General features: G+C 40.6%; 1 protein-coding gene across 2 annotated transcripts in view; it reads right to left on the bottom strand.

The window, feature by feature from the left end:
• Window positions 1–11,458: 11,458 nt before the first annotated feature.
• Window positions 11,459–20,269, bottom strand: part of LOC147116483 (nuclear receptor coactivator 5-like) — a 32,883-nt gene continuing 24,072 nt past the window's right edge. For both annotated transcript variants that reach the window (XM_085991478.1, XM_085991479.1), the window contains exons 8-11: window positions 17,971–18,252; window positions 15,450–15,515; window positions 14,473–14,664; window positions 11,459–12,358 (exon numbers count right to left, since the gene is read on the bottom strand). In XM_085991478.1, coding sequence (XP_085847604.1) covers window positions 12,318–12,358; window positions 14,473–14,664; window positions 15,450–15,515; window positions 17,971–18,252 — 581 coding nt within the window. In that variant the 3' untranslated portion in view covers window positions 11,459–12,317. The remainder of the gene's footprint in view (window positions 12,359–14,472; window positions 14,665–15,449; window positions 15,516–17,970; window positions 18,253–20,269) is intronic.

The following is a 20,269-nucleotide window of genomic DNA, read 5'->3' as shown; positions in this document are numbered from 1 at the left end:
GTGGTTTCGGCAGTTCCGGATGAAAAGGAATTATGTGGACTTAATAGGAGTGGTTTACTAGATTCTGAAACAGTTTCTACTTCAGCGGCTGTTGCCTCTAGGATTCAGAAGTGTTATTTTTGTGGGAACGTCCGGCACCCTCATCTGAAGTGTCCTGCTCGGGAGGCTGTGTGTAGTAAATGCGGCAAGAGAGGTCATTACGCACGTGTGTGTAAATCATCAGGTTCAATTACCTCCTCTGTGACTATTCAGCCTTTAGATAGGGCGTTTATTGCATCAATTTCTGCTGCATTTGCTCATGGCCTAAACAAAGCTATAGTTACGGCCCAAGTTAATGGGTTGGAAGTGAAGGCCCTTATAGATACGGGCAGTACCGAGAGTTTTATAAGTCTTCAGTTTGCAAAGGAGAAGCATTTGAAAATTTCGCCTGTTTCCTATCAGGTGTGTATGGCTCAGACGACTCTCACTTCACAAGTAGCTGGTTGTTGCCTTGTGAAATTGATTCTTCTAGGTAATACGTATACTGATATACGCCTATCTGTTTTGCCTAATCTCTGTGCGGATATTTTGATTGGTCACGATGTGCTTCAGTTACACGAGTCTCTCAGTCTTTCATTTGGAGGGACTAAGCCACCTTTATCTATTTGTGGATTAACCTCTTTATCCATTTCTCCATTATCACTTTTTTCCAATTTGATGCCGGATTGTAAGCCAATTGCTACCAAGTCAAGAAGGTATAGCAGTCAGGATAGAGAATTTATTAATTCTGAAGTTCAACGTCTCTTATTGGAAGGAATCATTGAACCTAGTTGTTCGCCTTGGCGGGCACAGGTAGTTGTCACGACTAACGAGAGACATAAGAAACGAATGGTGATAGACTATTCCCAAACTATTAATAGGTATACTCAATTAGATGCGTACCCTTTGCCTAAGATTGATGAGCTTATCAATAAAGTATCTCAGTATAAGGTTTTTAGCACTTTTGACCTAAAGAGTGCTTATCATCAGATTCCTATTGTTAAGAAGGATCAACCATATACGGCCTTTGAGGCTGGTGGAAAGCTGTATCAGTTTTGCCGAATACCATTTGGTGTTACTAATGGTGTTGCTTGTTTTCAACGAGCAATGGATGCTTTTATAAGTGATAACTCTCTCTCTGACACCTTTTCATACTTAGATGACATCACGGTGTGTGGCAAATCAAGGGTGGAGCATGATTCTAATTTAGAAAGATTCCTTCAAGCTGCGGAAAAAGTTGGTTTAACTTTCAATAAAGAGGTGTACCTTTTCGACCACTGAGGTAAATCTACTGGGGTACATTATCTCGGGAAACAAGATTAAACCAGACCCAGAACGTCTGCGACCATTGATTGATTTACCTTGTCCTACTAATTCTAAGGCTTTGCAACGAGTTGTTGGACTGTTTTCTTACTATTATAATTGGATTGCAAATTTTTCACAGAAGATCCGGCCTCTTATTCGGGTTACGACATATCCTCTATCATGGGAGGCCAGGACGTGTTTTGATAATTTTAAAAAGGATATCCTTGGAGCAGTTGTGCATTCTATTGATGAGCAGGTTCCTTTTGTGATTGAGACGGACGCTTCTGATTTTGCAATTGGGGCTACTCTGAACCAAAATGGAAGACCTGTGGCCTTTTTCTCACGTACCTTGAACAATAGTGAAAAAAGGCATTCTTCAATAGAGAAAGAGGCGTATGCAATAGTAGAAGCACTGCGTAAATGGAGACATTATTTATCGGGGTGACATTTTATGTTGGTAACTGATCAAAAGTCTGTGTCCTTTATGTTTGATGTCAAACATTTTGGAAAGATTAAGAATGATAAAATAATGAGGTGGAGGATTGAGTTGGCATGTTACCATTTTGATATAGTTTATCGTCCAGGGAAGGATAATGTTGCTGCTGATGCGCTGTCGAGGGCTTATTGTTCTGTGATTCACGGAGATACACTTATTAATCTTCACAATGCCTTATGCCATCCTGGGGTTACGAGGATGATACACTTCGTACGCAGTAAGAATTTGCCCTTTTCAGTTGAAGACATCAAGCGGATGACTTCTACGTGTTCTATCTGTGCTCGGTGTAAACCGAATTTCTTTAAGCCTCAATGAGCTCATCTTATAAAGGCTACTTCTCCTTTTGAACGTTTGAGCGTCGATTTTAAGGGGCCTCTTCCTTCAACTACTCAAAACTGATATATATTTACTGTTGTGGATGAGTTTTCAAGGTTCCCTTTTGCTTTTCCTTGTGCAGATGTATCAGCTGCTACAGTTATCAAATGTCTGACTCAACTTTTTGTCATCTTTGGGATGCCTGCGTATATCCATTCGGATCAGGGAAGTTCTTTTATGTCTTCCCAGTTTAAGGAATACCTTCAGAGTCGGGGAATTTCTACTAGCAGAACTACCCCGTATAATCCCCAGGGTAATGGACAGTGCGAACGATACAATGGGGTGATCTGGTAAGGCAGTTATGTTGGCTTTGACATCCCGGAACCTTAAGAATACACAGTGGGAAATGGTACTGCCTGATGCCCTGCATTCCATTAGATCATTGCTTTCAACGGCTACTAATGTGACCCCCCATGAAAGGCTCTTTAACTATCCGCGGAGATCTACTACGGGATATTCGGTACCTTCATGGCTTACTATGCAGGGACCTGTGCTGCTTCGACGCCATGTTAGATTGTCAAAATATAATCCTTTAGTGGAGGAGGTGGAGCTGTTGGAGGCAAATTCCCAATATGCTCATATTCGATTCCAAGATGGGAAAGAAAGTACCGTTTCAATTAAAGACTTGGCTCCTTGTGGTGGCCAGCCCTCTTCTGAGGATATTAACAATAGTCATGATTCAGATAATGTGGATGCTGTTACAGATACTACGAATATTTCCAATCCGACTGCAGATAATTATACTTCTATTAGTCAGCCCTCGATGGATGTTCATGACCGTCCCAGTTTACCTCCTGATGGGATTTCTAATCCGGAAACCGTTGAAAATCGGGATATGGATAGCCTTCCTGCAGAAGATACTTCTGTGTCTCCTGGTGTGGGAGGGCAAGGAATTTCACCAAGGTTAAGAAGGTCGACACGAACAAGATATCCGGTCGACCGATTGAAAATGGACTTTTAAAATGGATAGTAATGTTTTAAAATTGTTGAAATATTATATTATATTGTTTTAGTTGAGAGATACTTAATACTTATGTGCAATGTTACTATTTGTTGCTCACTTAGTATTGTGTCATGTTGAATAGTTTTATTTTGTCTGTGCATAGTTTTAGTTGTAAATAATTAATTATAAATTGTAAAGGTTATTTAGGTTGGAGTATATTTTAAAAGGAGGGGTGAACGTGGTGATTATTCTTTATGTTTAGTAAGAAGTATTGTGATTGGTTGTTTGTTTCCTGCCTTGGGATATATGCTGTAATCTCATTGGTAGTTGATGTCATGTGATTTGTGGTGGCCATCTTAAATTCAGTTCTTTCCAGCCTTTAGTTGGGACTGGGTGTTGAAAGATGTGCTACAGGATTTTTAAGTTAATAAAGCCTAGATTAGAAAGGCAAATCTATTCTTCATTTCACTTAACCAACTCCCTTTTTCCGGCAGTGCATTCCAGATCTTAACCACTTCTTGTGTAAAAAAGTTTTTTCTTACGTTGCCTTTGGTTCTTTTGTCAATCACCTTCAATCTGTGTCCTCTGGTTCTCGACCCTTCTGCCAATGGGAACAGTTTCTCTCTATCTACACTGTACAGACCCCTCATGATTTTAATATGATAAGGCAGGATCTGGCCAAAGTGGACTGGGATCAGCTACTTGTAGGAAAATCCACATCAGAGCAGTGGGAGTCTTTCAGAAAGGAAATAGAGAGAGTACGGCGCCAACATGTTCCTGTAAAGGTCAAGGGTGGGACCAACAAACCCAGGGAACCCTGGATGTTAAGGGATATTCAAGAATGGATTAGGAAAAAAAAGGAGGCTTTTGGCAGATACAAAGGACTAAAAACAGTGGAAGCCCTAGAGGAGTATAGAAAGTGCAGGGGGGTACTTAAAAAAGAAATTAGGAGAGCGAAGAGGGGGCTTGAAAAAACACTGGCGGGCAAAATAAAGGAAAATCCCAAGGTGTTTTACAAGTATATTAAGGGCAAGAGGATAACCAGAGAAAGAGTAGGGCCCATTAGGGACCAAAGTGGCAAAATGTGTGTAGAGCCGGAAGATGTGAGTGAGGTTTTAAATGAATATTTTGCATCTGTGTTCACTATGGAGAAGGATGATGTAGGCATAGAAATCAGGCAGGGGGATTGTGATATACTTGAACAAATTAGTATTGAGAGAGAGGAGGTACTAGTGGTTTTAGCGGGCTTAAAAGTGGCTAAAGATGCATCCCAGGTTGCTGTGTGAGGCAAGGGAGGAGATTATAAGGGCTCTGACACAAATTTCCAGAACCTCTCTGGCCACAGGGGAGGTGCCAGAGGACTGGAGAACAGCTAACATAGTACCATTGTTCAAGAAGGGTAGTAGGGATAAACCAGTAAATTACAGGCCAGTGAGCCTAACATCAGTGGTAGGGAAATTATTGGAAAAAATTCTGAGGGACAGAGTTAGTCTCCACTTGGAGAGGTAGGGATTAATCAGGGATAGTCAGCATGGCTTTGTCAGGGGGAGATCATGTCTGACCAATTTGATTGAATTTTTTGAGGGGGTGACTAGGTGTGTGGATGAGGGTAGTGCAGTCTACATGGACTTCAGTAAGGCTTTTGACAAAGTCCCACATGGGAGACTGGTCAAGAAGGTAAGAGCCCATGGGATCTGTATCGTTGGGACGGTCTTCATCTGAACCTTGCTGGGACCAGTGTTCTGGTGAGTCGTATAACTAGGGTGGTAGAGAGGGCTTTAAAATAAATATTGGGGGCATGGGATCAAATTTGGGAAGATGTGGTAGAAATATAAAAACAGATAGTAAGAGTTTCTATAGATATTTAAAAAAAAGTTAACAAAGTGAGCATTGGTCCTATAAAAAGTGAGTCTGTGGAATTAATAATGGAAAATAAGGAGATGGCAGTTGAATTGAACAGGTATTTTGCATCGGTCTTCACTATAGAGGATACAAGTAACATCCCAGAAATAGCTGTAAATCAGGAAATGGAAGGGAGGGAGGAACACAAGAAAATTATAATCACCAGGGAAGTGGTACTGAGCAAATTGTTGGAGCTGCGGGCTGACAAGTCACCGAGTCCTGATGGACTTCATCCTAAGGTCTTAAAAGAAGTGGCTAGTGAGATAGTTGATGCGTTGGTTTTAATTTTCCAAAATTCCCTAGATTCGGGGAAGGTTCCATTAGATTGGAAAATAGTGAATGTAACTCCTTTATTCAAAAAGGGAGGGAGACAGAAAACAGGAAACTACAGGCCAGTTAGCTTAACATCTGTCATAGGGAAGATGTTAGAAGCTATTATTAAAGACGTTATAGCAGGGCATTTAGAAAAGTTCAAAGTAATCAGGCAGAGTCAACATGGTTTTCTGCAAGGGAAATCATGTTTAACCAATTTATTGGAGTTCTTTGAGGAAGTAACATGTGCTGTGGATAAAGGGGAACCGGTGGATGTACTGTACTTAGATTTCCAGAAGGCATTTGATAAGGTGCCACATCAAAAGTAATTGCGGAAAATAAAAGCTAATGATGTAGGGGGTAACATATTGGCATGGATAGAAGATTGGCTAGCTAACAGGAAACGGAGAGTAGGCATAAATGAGTCATTTTCTGATTGGCAAGATGTAACGAGTGGTGTGCCACAGGGATCAGTGCTGGGGCCTCAACATTTTACAATTTATATAAATGACTTGGATGAAGGGACCGAAGGTATGATTGTTAAATTTGCTGATGGCACAAAGATAGATAGGAAAGTAAATTGTGAACAGGACATAATGAGGCTACAAAGGGATATAGATAAGTTAAGTGAGTGGGCAAAGATCTGGCAAATGGAGTATAATGTGGGAAAATGTGACGTCGTCCATTTTGGCAGGAAGAATAAAAAAGCATATTATCTAAATGGTGAGAGATTGCAGAGCTCTGAGATGCAGAGGGATCTGGGTCCTAGTGCATGAATCACAAAAGGTTACTATGCAGGTACAGCAAGTAATTAGGAAAGCTAATAGAATGTTATTGTTTATTGCGAGGGGAATTGAATACAAAAGTAGGGAGGTTATGCTTCAGTTATACAGGGCATTGGTGAGACCACATGTGGAGTACTGTGTACAGTATTGGTCTCCTTATTTAAGGATGCATTGGAAGCAGTTCAGAGAATGTTTACTAGACTAATATCTGGAATGGGCGGGTTGTCTTATGAGGAAAGGTTGGACAGGCTAGGCTTGTATCCGCTGGAGTTTAGAAGAATAAGAGGTGACTTGATTGAAACATATAAGATCCTGAGGGGTCTGGACAGGGTGGATGTGGAGAGGATGTGTCCTCTTGTGGGAGAATCTAGAACTAGGGGTCACTGTTTAAAAATAAGGGGTCGCCCATTTAAGACAGAGATGAGGAGGAATTTTTTCTCACAGAGGGTCGTGAGTCTTTGGAACTCTCTTCCTCAGAGGGTGGTGGAAGCAGAGTCTTTGAATATTTTTAAGGCAGAGGTAGATAGATTCTTGGTAAGCAAGGGGATGTAAAGTTATCGGGGGTAGGCGGGAATGTGGAGTAATCAGATCAGCCATGATCTTATTGAATGGCGCCACAGGCTCGAAGGGCCGAGTGGCCCACTCCTGTTCCGAATTTGTATGTTCGTATGTAGGGCAATTTGGCACATTGAATCCAAAATTGGCTTAGTGGCAGGAGGCAGAGGGTGATTGTGGTAAACCACTAATCTGCCTGTACAGAACATGTCTGGGCATGCCTCAGCTGGCTCCGCCCCTGGCTCCACCCCTAAGCCCAGGTATAAAGGTGATTGACCTCCAGTCCCCCTGGCTTTAAGGATCGGTCTACCAGCAGAGGCATGCTCGTATTCTTTTGTTAATAAAAGCCTACTTGTTATAAGTTTAACTCTTAGTCTTCTGGAGTTATTGATGGCGCATCAGTGATGGTCGCAGGTTATTTTTGTGACTGGAAGCCTGTGTCCAGTAGTGTACCGCAGGGATCAGTGCTGGGTCCTTTACTGTTTGTAGTGTACATTAATGATTGAGATATGAATGTAGGAGGTATGATCAGTAAGTTTGCAGATGACATGAAAATTGGTGGAGTGGTAAATAGCGAGGCGGGAAGCCTCAGGCTACAGGATGATACGGGTTGGTTAGATAGGCAGAACCGTGGCAAATGGAATTTAACCCTGAAAAGTGTGAGGTGATGCATTTTGGGAGGACTAACAAGGCAAGGGAATGGTAGGACCCTAGGAAGGACAGAGGAACCTTAGTATGCATGTACATAGATCCCTGAAGGCAGCAGGACAGGTAGATAAGGTGGTTAAAAAGGCATTTGGGATACTTGCTTTCATTAGCTGAGGCATAGAATATAAGAGCAGGGAGGTTATGTTGGAGCTGTACAAAACGCTAGTTAGGCCACAGCTGGCATAGTGTGTGCAGTTCTGGTCACCACACTATAGGAGGGATGTGATTGCATTGGAGAGGGTGCAGAGGCGATTCATCAGGATGTTACCTGGGCTGGAGCGCTTCAGCTATGAAGAGAGACTGGACAGGCTGGGGTTGTTTTCCTTAGAGCAGAGAAGGGTGAGGGGGGACCTGATTGAGGTGTACAAAATTGAGGGGCATAGATAGGGTAGATAGAAAGGAACTTTTCCCCTTGGTAAAGGGGTCACTAACCAGGGGGCATAGTTTCAAGGTAAGGGGCAGGAGGTTTAGAGAGGATTTGAGGAAAATCTTTTTCACCTAGAGGGTGGTTGGAATCCAGAACTCACTGCCTGAAAGGGTGGTAGATGCAGGAACCATCGCAACATTCAAGCAGCATTTAGATGAGCACTTGAAACGCCATAGCATACAAGGCTACGGACCAAGTGCTGGAAAATGGGACTAGACAGGGCTTGAGGGCCAGCGCGGACACGATGGGCCTCTTTCTGTGCTGTATAACACTATGACCTCTATCACATCTCCTCTCAATCTTCTCTGCTCCAAGGAGAACAACATGGTGTTCAACATGACTCGTTTGTGGGACAACTCTCCCCATTTTGGCACATGTCCCCTGATGTTAGTGAGGAGGACTTTGCAGTCAACTGGGCTGGGTGGGCTGTTGTCATGTTGAAAGCCAGTGCTCAGTGGTCCAGTTCTGTTTTATTATTGTTGTTTCTTGTAGCGGTTTGTTACAATTGAGTGGCTTGCTAGGCCATTTCAGAGGGCAGTTAAGAGTCAACCACATTGCTGTGGGTCTGGAGTCACAAATAGGCCAGACTAGATACGGACAGCAGACTTCCTTCCCTAAAGGACATTAGTGAACCAGATTGGTTTTTATGACAATCCGATCCAGATTTATTTAATTAACTGAATTTTAAATTCCACAGCTGCCCTGATGGGATTTGAACACATGTCTCCAGATTATTAGTCCAGGCCTCTGGATTACTAGTCCAATAACATAACCACTATGCTACCGTTCCCATAACATATGTATAACAATAGATCCGTTTGTTATTCACAAGGCCTTCGACTATTTGACAACAAATAAAGTCCAAGTTACCATGTAACCTTTAGGCCTTAGCTGCAGGGGTAGAACATCTGGCTTGAAAGGGATGCAAGTTTCACTTATAAGATGTGCGAAGATTGTTGCAGGAAGGAATGGCTCCTTTAAATATCCAAAAAACTACAACATACAAGTGGCTGAGTTAAGAGATACCTGTCCTGTCTTCAGTACATTAGTGGTAAATGCTCTTGTCCCAGTTTTTAAAAAAAAATAGGTAACTGCTTAGAAACACAAAATGCTTTACTTGGAGACTACCTAACTTGAAACTGAAATTATGATTCAGCCCTTCAAAGCTTCAGTAAGATGCAACATGATTAATTCTTGTGCAGCTGCCTGCTATTGTAATAAATAAAATGGGGAAAAACATCTCGTTCTCTGCACACTGGCAGCTCTTGGAAATACATTATTGCAGTGGAAATCATCTGAAACTCTCATCTCTGTGGAAATATTAATGCTGGGTTCTTCTCTAAAATCTTGCATTCCATTGTATTAATGTTGTATAAATCTAAACTTTTTTTTTAACTCTAGGCAGCGATTATTTGCAACACCAGTGGGTTGGATCAGATTTCTGATTGGTCCCCGTGGGAGGACAACAGCCAACCGTTTGTCTGGAATATATAATTTGATCCTGTTTGCTGCAGGCAACCCTGCAATGTGTAACCTGATCCTGTGTTGTTAGTCAGCCTACAGGAAGTGGAAGTGTAGTTAAGTTTTATGAGGATCCTCTTATCTAGTGTTCAGCAATTATAATTGTCCTTGGCTGGGAAAATACTTTACACTCTAATTAGTGGGTTAGTTACTTCTTTGGAGTTTTAGGTTTGTTTTCCCCTTTTGGAAGTGATAAAAATTCTTTAATTCTGAATGACAGGTGTGTAGTGTGCATGTGTATATCCAACCTTCTGGCACACCAGTGAGCTCAAACTGGAGAGAGGCCGTTCACCTTCTCAGCGTGTGGGAATTCATTAATTCATCTGGCTAGAACATGATCCACGTCTAACAGGGGGGGGGGGGGGGGGGAAAGAGATGGAAATGTGATCTATTCTCCCATCTAGTTCACTTTCTCTCATTCCCAGTTTTCGCCAGGCTCCAACTCTTTTTCTCGCCCCCCCCCCCCCAAAAGAGTGCCTAATCTTCTCCCCTCTCGAGTTCCCAACCTGCTCTTCCTGCCCCCAAGAGTTCCTGACTTTCTCCCCCCCAAGCTCCTCCAATCCCCTGACCTTCTCCAAAGGGAGGAAAGTGTGGTTGAGGCTGCAGGCCTGCAGCTAGGCACATGCGCATTCGGGACCACTAGGTGCGCATGCGTGGTTCCGGTGGGAGACGAGACAGTTTAGGCCCTAACCCTCATACAGCACACATGTGCAGAAGACCCCTTACAAATAATTATTTACACATGAGAAAGGGCCAGTGTTGTCTGGAGATTTTCAAGTTGAAAGGCATTATGTAATAATCTTAACAGGTATTGTGAATTTTTCTGAAAACTCAGTAGCTAGCTCCTTTTAGAAAGATTACCTGGTATCATCTTTATCATTTGAATAGAGATCCTTCGCACAGAGCTGTCAAGAGTAGGGATGCCGTTTCAGACAAGGCTCATTCTCCCCTTCTTCTTACCAACATCAATTCCGCACAAAACTGCTGAGCGCAATGATATACTAACTGTAATTGGAGGCAAAAAGAACTAAACTCTTAAGAATGTATTAGTATATCCTATTTCCAATCCTCTGCCATGCCAAATAGAAAAGTCCCCAGTGTTAAGTTTAAAAACACCCCCCCATGAAAAATTCATGCTCAATCATGGAAATTTGTACTTGGTGAGTAATTACCATTCAAATTACTCACCAACAAAGTCACAGTTAAACCAGAGCACCCCCCAACCATACAATGACATTCCACAAAATCATTTCAGGTCTCCTTCCTTGTTTGACTTCAAATATATATTTTTCCATTTGATCACATGGAGATGCAAAGCACAGCAAAGAATAATTTAAATATCCTTGGGAGTTTTTATTTTTCACTTCAGGACTATTATAAAATGAGATTATCTTGCTGGTTAGTATGCAGCTACCAGACAAAATTACTAAAATTCCATTTAATTATAGCCCCACAAGTCAAAAGAATGAACACTATTTTTTAACCATCCAAAGCTTCAGTATATAGAATAGAATGTGGTCACCTTCCTATATAAGGCAAAGTATTTAGGGCAACAATTTTAACTGTTACCAAATTATACATTTTTTAAAAAGGGGAAGGTTATGACTAATCTCACAAAGCATCAGTTCTATACACCCATGCATCCATTCTCTTTTAAACTAAGAAAGTTAGGTGAAAGGCCAACGTCCATTGTGTAGGACACCATCAAAGGATGGGATAAATCAAGTGGTTAGGCAATGCCAAAAAAGAGAGTTTTAAAATCCTGTAAATTGTAGGAGAAATTAAAAGACTGAGGGAGCTGAAGATTAACAATTTTGAGGTCCCAGGAAAGAATGTTGAAGTTAGAAATAGTGCGATGAGTTTTGATTTCAAATGCAGAAAATGGAAGAGCATTTAAAACAGCACATTTGGAACTTGCGAATCGAGAGGGCCAAAACCATATTACACATTGATAAAAATGAAGTTAAGGGCAAACGCAAGAGAAAGCATGAACTATTAGAGAAGGATCACATAATACACATGCTTTTCTTTCTGCTTCAAGCCACAGTAATTTGCTTTAAACCAAAGTTCAATGTATTGCACAAAATAATTTATATGTTCAAACAAATGCATTACAAAGAAAAAAGGGGAACCTTTATTCAGTTCAAACACCTACTTATTCTTCAGTTGTTACAGAAGACATCCCTTTACTTTAAAATACTATCACATTGCAACACAGAGAACTAAGGTTTCTGAAATGATTGTTGTGGGTTCTTTCCACCCCCCCCCCTCCAAATAATTAGAAACTTCATTTAACAGAGGTGTATATCAATACATTAAAGAAATTTAATTACTTTAATTGGGATATACTGAACATATTGTTTCTCGTCAAATCAACGCAGCACTTTTACAATGCTCAGTACAAAAGAAAAGCATCAAGTGAACTGTTGTACAAATCTGGTCAAGATAATACTGTATGGTGATATTTGCTCAATTTACTCCTGTAGATACCCACGTGGAGGGCATCTGTGTTGCTAAAAGCAGGTCAGAGTACATTTTAGGTCTCCATAAAAAAAGTATCACCATACAATAAAATCTTGAAAGAAATTCTCAAAAACAGGAGAAATTTCTAACGAGCATCTAACAAATGAAATAATAAACAACCACCACGAAAGATACATTTATCAAAGAGGTTTTCCCAACCTTTTCAAAACCATTCATGGAGACATTTAAAAATTACAAAAAAATGGTCCTTATACATGACATTGGGCATACACCTTCAAAAGGAACTTGAACTTACAATGGGATCTTTCTAAAATGCTAAAATACTACAGTTTACAATTCACAGTCTGTGACTATTCATCAAGGTGTCCCGCGGTATTGGTACGGTATGGTGTCTTATACTTCTGGTGCTCTTCAAACAATGTTGTGTTGGACATACAAACTCCACTCCAAAGCAGTGTGCATTCCGATGCTTCAAGTGGTCACTCCTTACTGCAGCTGGAGTCTAGGGCCTAGTTTTAATGGATGAACTACAACAGAACAAAAAGATATTTACTTACTGTGCAAGTATCTTGATCCACTAACAAGTTCAGGCTGTTTCATCTTGCAACACATTTTTAATATTTTCTTTAATAGCAATAGCTACTTAAGAATGCAGCACAGAATAAGCCGATTCATAACATAAAAACAAAAGAAATAGGAACAGGAGTAGGTCATACAGCCCACCATTCAATATCATAGCTGATCTTCTACCTCAACTCCACTTTCCCACCCTATCCCCATATCCCTGGATTCCCTTAGTGTCCAAAAATCTATTGATCTCTCTCTTGAATATACTCAACAATTGAGTATTCATAGCACTCTGTGGTAGAGAATTCCAAAGATTCACAGCCCTCTGAGTGAAGAAATTTCTCATCAGTCCTAAATGGCAGACCCTTTATCCTGAGACTATGACCCCTAGTTCTAGATTCTCCAGCCAGGGAAAACAACCCCTCAACATCTACCCTGTCAAGCCAGCTAAGAATTTTATACATTTCAATGAGATCACTTCTCACTCTTCTAAACTCCAGAGAATATAGGCCCATCCTACTCAATCTCTTCTCATAGTACAATCCCAGAAATCAACCAGGTGAACCTTTGTTGCGCCCCCGCCAAGGCAAGTATATCCTTCCTTAGGCAAGACCAAAACTGTACACAATGCTCGAGGTGTGGTCTCACCAAAGCCCTGTACAATTGCAGCAAGGACTTCCTTACTCTTGTACTCCAACCCCCTTACAATAAAGGCCAACATACCATTTGCCTTCCTAATTGCTGTACCTGCATGTTAACTTTGTGTTTCGTGTACAAAATCACCCAAATCCCTCTGCATACTATTTACTAGTCTTTCACCTTCTAAAAAAATATTCTGCTTTTCTATACTTCTGACCAAAGTAGATAATTTCACATTTCCCCATATTATACTCCATCTGCCACCTTCTTGCCCTGACTTAACTTGTCTATATCCCTTTGCAGCCTCCACACATCTTACTTTCCCACCTAGCTGTGTATCATCAGCAAACTTGGATACAGTACATTCTGTCTCAAAGTCATTGATATAGATTGTAAATAGCAGAGGCCAAAGTATTGTTCCTTGTGGCACCCCACTAGTTACAACTTGCCAACCTGAAAATGACCAGTTTAATCCTACTCTTCATTTGCATCATTGATAGTGTTGCAACACTGATTTTGTTTTAAACTTATTTTGCCTCTGCAGCTATGCCTTCTTCTAAGTGTCTCTTGGCTTTTTTAACCTGTTTCTGCACATGCTTATATTCACCCCAGTGAACTTCCTCCCCTTTCAGGATTTGTAGGGCTCACATTTCCTCTCAGTTTCACTTTCCATTTGTTTGTTAATCCAGTTATGGTCACATTTGTTTAGTCAGAGTTGTCAATTTTAGGTATGCATTTTTCCTGCATCCTCAGCAATTAAAAAAAATAAAAATTCTACTCTACTGAAGTGTTGTTGAACATACTCCTCCAATCCATTTGCTTTAGTTGTTCCTTCATTTCTTTGAACTTAGCCTTTTTAAAGTTAGAAATATGGCTCCTGGTACTTGGTACCTCAGAGTCCCAGATTGTATTAAATTTGATCGCTCTGTGGTACTTGTCCCCCAGGAATAATACATCTGCCATTTCCTGTAACTTGTCTAGAAATGGAACAAATCCAAAAAAAAAAATGTATTCTATAAAACTTAATTAGCAATATAGTTATAGACTGGAAAACATAGATTGTAGGAACATTGGGGAAAGGACACACTTCCTGCAGAACAAGCTTAAAACAGCTCCATGTATTGATGTGTCAAGATGTCTTTTTAGCTGTTGGAAAATTGCTGGAATATTACCTTAAGTGAAAATATTTTTAAAAAGAATTGAGACATTTCTTGAACAAAATGTTGGTTTTTTAATCTACTGCATGGCACAGTACAGGAGACTAGAAAAGACACCTTTGTAATGCAAAGTTCATTACCTTGTAAAATGATGCTCAGAAATAGAGATGAAACATTCTGAACTCAATTCAAACTGGTTTTACAATCTTGTAATGCTTGAAGTTACATACAAGATATTTGGCAGCAGAGTGCAAAATGTTTGGGGAAAAAATGCTAACCTGGTGCAGGCAGAAGAGCCCTGATTGGCCGATCACCCAAAAGCGGAGGTTTTTTCTGAGAAAGTGGTGCATGACCCAAAAGGGGTGGCCTGCCTGGTGTTGGAAGAAGGGGCTTAGGCTTGCTGGAGGATTGTGAAACACTGCCTACATCATAGAAACTCTCAGTTCCAGTGGGTTGTTGAACGAGAGAGGCTGGAAAGTAAATAAAAGACAAAAGTTTAATGCATGTTAATACACAATGTACACCTCTTAATTTAAATCTTAAAGCACTAAATTCGCACTTGCTGCTATTCTTTTATGTTTAATTCAAATTGCTGTCTTTTTGCACAGAAACAACTTGGAATTATCAGCAGAATGCATAAACTTAAAGGTCAGTAAGTGATTTTATAATTGCTAAAAGCATAATTTTGCAAGCATTACACAAATATTTTTTCAGCACCTTGACTCAAGCGAGATTGGAATACACGGTGGCATAGTGGTTAGCACTGTTGCCTCACAGCGCCAGGGACCAGGGTTCGAATCCGGCCTCGGGCGACTGTGTGTGGAGTTTGCACATTCTCCCCGTGTTTGCATGGGTTTCCTCCGGGTGCTCCGGTTTCCTCCCACAGTCCAAAAATGTGCGGGTTAGGTTGATTGGCTATGATAAATTGACCCTTAGTGTTAGGGGGATTAAATACGTGGGGTTACGGGGATAGGGTGGGATATGTGTCGGTGCAGGCTCGATGGGCCAAAATGGCCTCTATCTGCACTGTGGGGTTTCTGTGATTCTGTGATTTTCCCTTCAGAAAATTACAGATGTGAAAGTTCCAAAATAAGTATCAATGCTCTTTTAGAAAGGAGCTGGGCGTGTTATGAAAGTAAGTGAGAATTACAGGAATACATACAACAATGGAAATGACACCTGTACAATACAACTAATCCAAATTGAATAACCACCAGATAAAACATTACACAAATTCTGAAGTTTGCTCATTTACCTTCATGTGGCCATTGAAAAATTTCAGTTCTTTCTTCCTGGAAGTTTTGCCAATTACTGTTCACCTCTATCAAAACATACAAGTATGTATCATATTATCAAATTACTGTTACGTTTGCAACAATTATGAAGACCAACATACATGAAGGCATAAGCACATAATCAAGGTTCTACATCAGAGTCAAATCAAACTTCTATAGCACTACAGCAAGGGTGTCCAAACTGCAGCCCTAAGACCATATGTGGTCCAATCCCTTAGCAGTTTGGCTCCCACACAACCGAGTCCTATTTGTGCTTATATTTCCTGGTTTGAATTTTGTGGGTCTGGAAGAGGCCATTTTTTAGTGCGGGTAGACAAATCCTAAAAATCAGATGAGTCAGTAAAAGCAACTTCAGATACATGCAAATTTATTGGAAAATAGATTTAAACTTCATTATGTATATTTAAATGCAGCGCAGAGTGATCCTTTCCTCAAGGTATTCAGTTTCTAACTTGGACTTATCAGAGATAGGGGGACGCTACACCAGCAGCTGTCTACCACCAACCCATCCTTAGCAGCCTTATCTCCATGTGCAGTGATCTCTCAGCTAATCTGGGTGTTTTGGAGAAGATGCAGGATTGAATTAGGGACCTACGAGCAGCACCAATATTCAGTCCCATGGAATAAGTATGCATATTCAATCCTTCACTACACCTTTGAACCTCAATGCACAAGGAAGTAAGAGATTGGTACTGGCAATAGCCAGAAAAGCCATCTGGTAGCCTCCTCAGTGGAATTGTCATAAGAACATAAGAAATAGGAGCAGGAGTAGGCCAATCAGCCCCTCGAGCCTGCTCCGCCATTCAATAAGATCATGGCTGATCTGATCCTAACCGCCAATCTACTATCACTGAACCATCTCCTGAATCTAACAGAATTAGACACACGAAATAGGAGCAGGATCAGGCTACACGGCCCCTGGGTCCGCTCCGCTACCCACAGGGCCATGACCGATCCGAACCTAGACTCATGTCCAAATTCCTGCCCGTTCCCCATAACCCTTTACTTCTAGGAAACTGTCTATTTCTGTTTAAAATTTATGTAATGATGTAGCTTCTACAGCTTTTTGGGGCAGCATATTCCATGGACCTACCACCCTCTGAGTGAAGTAGTTCCTCCTCATCTCAGTTTTGAAAGAGCAGCCCCTTATTCTAAGACTATGCCCCCTAGTTCTAGTTTCACCCATCATCGGGAACATCCTCCCCACATCCACCCGATCCAACCCCTTCACAATCTTATATGTTTCAATAAGATCGCCTCTCATTCTTCTGAACTCCAATGAGTAGAGTCCCAATCTACTCAACCTCTCCTCATATGACCACCCCCTCATCCCCGGGATTAACCGAGTGAACCTTCTTTGTACTGACTCGAGAGCAAGTATGTCTTTTCTGAAGTATGGACACCAAAACTGTACACAGTATTCCAGGTGCGGTCTCACCAATACCTTGTACAACTGAAGCAATACCTCCCTATTTTTATATTCTATCCCCCTAGCAATGAAAGCCAACATTCCACTGGCCTTCTTAATCACTTGTATACTAACCTTTTGAGTTTCGTGCATCAGGACCCCCAGATCCCTTTGTACTTCAGTACTTTCCAGTTTCTTGCCATTAAGATAATAATTTGCTCTACAATTTTTCCTGCCAAAGTGCATAACCTCACACTTTCCAGTATTGTATTCCATCTGCCAAATCTCTGCCCACTTACTTAGCCTGTCTATGTCCCCTTGCAGGTTTTTTATGTCCTCCTCACTCACTACTTTCCCTCCCATCTTAGTATCATCTGCAAACTTTGATATGTTACACTCGGTCCCCTCCTCCAAATTGTTAATATAGATTGTAAAGAGTTGGGGACCCAGCACTGACCCCTGCGGAACACCACTAGTTACTGATTGCCAGTCCGAGAATGAACCATTTATCCCAACTCTCTGCCTTCTGTTAGATAGCCAATCCTCTATCCATGCCAGAATATTACCCCCAATCCCGTGATTTTTTATCTTGAGCAATAATCTTGTGTGGCACCTTGTCAAATGCCTTTTGGAAGTCTAAATACACTACGTCCACTGGTTCCCCTTTATCCACCCTATATGTTACTTCCTCAAAGAACTCCAGCAAATTTGTCAAACATGACTTCCCCTTCATAAAACCATGCTTTGTCCTGGTCACAGTTTTGATCTCCAGAAATTAAACCATTCCTCAGATTTTTCCAGTTATGTATCTTAACCGTATTAGATTATTGAGCAACGTTAACAAACGTATTGTCTAGTCGATGCTATTTTTCATAAATGGCTCATACGGTAATAAATCTATACAATAGTTTGAGGTAACCTATGTTACATGTGTATTTTTAGTTATTATATAACATTATTCACAATATCTAACTAAAAACAGTGAAATTAATTTCAACAATTGCTTAGATTCTTGAGTGGATTCTACCGATATGAACCCATTATACAGGCAGAATTATTAATTCTTAACTAACCTCCTTCAAGGTCCTCTTTTCTTTTGTTCAAGTAGTCAATCACTTTCTGCAGCTCCTCAGCATAAAGATGCTTTCCATCACCTAGCAGAAACAGGAGATGCCGAACGCTGCTTGGCACGACATGACTTTCATCGTACGACTCACGATGAAGGTAATCATCTGCCAAATTAGCTGCTTTGTGTGCAATCTCAAGTCGCTCTTTTTCCAGATTTTCACCAAATATGCGTTGATGTTCACGAGAAATCAGGTCCAAAGCATCTTCCAAAGGCATATTACGATGTTCTGTTGAAGAAAGGCAACTTCATTTTTCATCTGATATCACTGCAAACCTGGGAAAGAAAGCTCTTCAGTGTGTTAGGTGCACACTGAGGATGTTTTTATAACTTACTAGCAAAGATTTTGGAATAAACCACAATGGCGTTGTCACTGGGATTTCAATAAATTGGAATGATGGAAAAACAATTAAAAGTTCTGAGCTACATAACATTACACAGAAGCTAAGATAGTGTATATATATTAATGAGAGAGAGAGAGAGAGAGAGAGGAATGAGAAACTAAGTACTCCTACTCAGCCAGACCCTGACCAGTCCCAGACCAACACTGCCGTCCAAACACCAATCCGAGTGAACCAAATCATTAAACAATGCAAAGAAACCTACCTGGAACATTGGAACAAAATAACCAAAAGCCAAAGCAGATTAGAATGTTACCGGGCCCTAAAAAGAGAATATAAACTGGCAGACTATCTCTCGACCATCAGAGACACAAAACAGAGACAGACCCTCACCAGGTACAGACTAAGCGACCAGCTGATTGAAAAAGGAAGATACAAAAAATCCTGGCAACCTAGAGAGAATAGAATATGTGATCAATGTCTGGCCGGCGAGGTTGAGACAGAGATGCATTTCCTCCTAAAATGCGAAAAATTCAACACATCAAGAAACATATTATTTGACAAGCTCAGCCAAACAACCCCAGATTTCAAGGAATTGGATGACCTGTCAAAATTAAGATTAGTCCTGGGAGAAGGAGACAGACCACACCTTGGTGCCAAATATGTAACAACATGTCACAACCTGAGGACTGTTTAAAATTAATACTGAATGTACCCAATGATGTACAACGACTGTTTAAATTAATATTGTTTAAAGTAATATTGTATGTACCCAACGAAGGTCAAAATTGTTTGACACCTACAGAATGTTGGAAAACTGTACTTTTTGTTATGTAAGCTTTGGCAATATGGTTCCCTGTAAACTTTCATGCCAATAAAGCATTTGAAATGAATATTGAATGAGAGCGAGAGAATGAGAGAATGAAAGAGAGAGAGAGAGAGAGAATGACTATGACTTACTCCAAACAGCTCAAGTGTTTTGCACAAATTATTTTTGAAGTTCAATCATTTATATAGGGATACTACATAACTGTACTGTAGGTCAAGAGTGTCCAAGGCATGGACTGCAGTCTAAACCCAAGTTCCCTTCATCCTGACCACAAGCCTCTGGTAGATCCTTTCATCTTTGCATGACTAGCCAACCCATCCTTCAGACCTGGAAATTTTAAAAAGCTGAAGGTATCAATTTTTCCAAGCTGTTGTGTGTGTGTAGGGAAGGATTTATGAGGAAAAAGGGATGAAAATGAGGAAGAGATTAAAAGGAGGAAGAAAAGGGGAGAGCAAGCTTGGTCTATGGAGGGAGGGGTTTCGCCCTGTGTGTATGACAGATTTAGATTTTGTGTGCATTAGAACAAAAGCATTTTTGTATGTGAAGGCTCACATTTCTGTGCAATCATATGAAGCCCACTCACTGGCTTTGATATGTTTATCTGGTCCCCAGCTCAAAAGTTTGGACATCTCAGTTGTAGATTTCAAGTCTGGCACTGGTGCTGGAAGCAATTATTAGAGATGATAAACTATGTGTACTGAAAATTAAGGATATTATCTTAATATGCTTGTTACAACAGTATAAAACTGGTGAAATAAAGATTTAAAATACAAGGTTTCTATATCTGTAAATTTTTAATGCTGATCATTCAGCAGAATTTTAAAAGCAGCTAATCAGAAAGAGTTAAATTAATCCAAACTTTGAAAGGTTATATATAGCACAGGGAAAGTTCAGTGTTTTTAAATTAGGGAAGAGGAAACAAAATTTTCTAAGATTCCTCCAATAGCTGCCCAGTGATGCCTGGAAATTTGACCACGTGGACACGGTAAGCTCGTCAATGATTGAACAGTCTGACTACACTCACTGCTCAGGTTAGAAAATGAAGAACAACCACTGAAGAAAGAAACGATGGCTCC

This window comes from Somniosus microcephalus, chromosome 6, assembly GCF_052327205.1.
Source record: "Somniosus microcephalus isolate GS21.2 chromosome 6, FLI_Smic_1.0, whole genome shotgun sequence".
Lineage (NCBI taxonomy): Eukaryota > Metazoa > Chordata > Chondrichthyes > Squaliformes > Somniosidae > Somniosus > Somniosus microcephalus.
The sequence above is the reverse complement of the archived record's forward strand: the minus strand, read 5'-3'. Positions and strand labels throughout refer to the sequence as shown.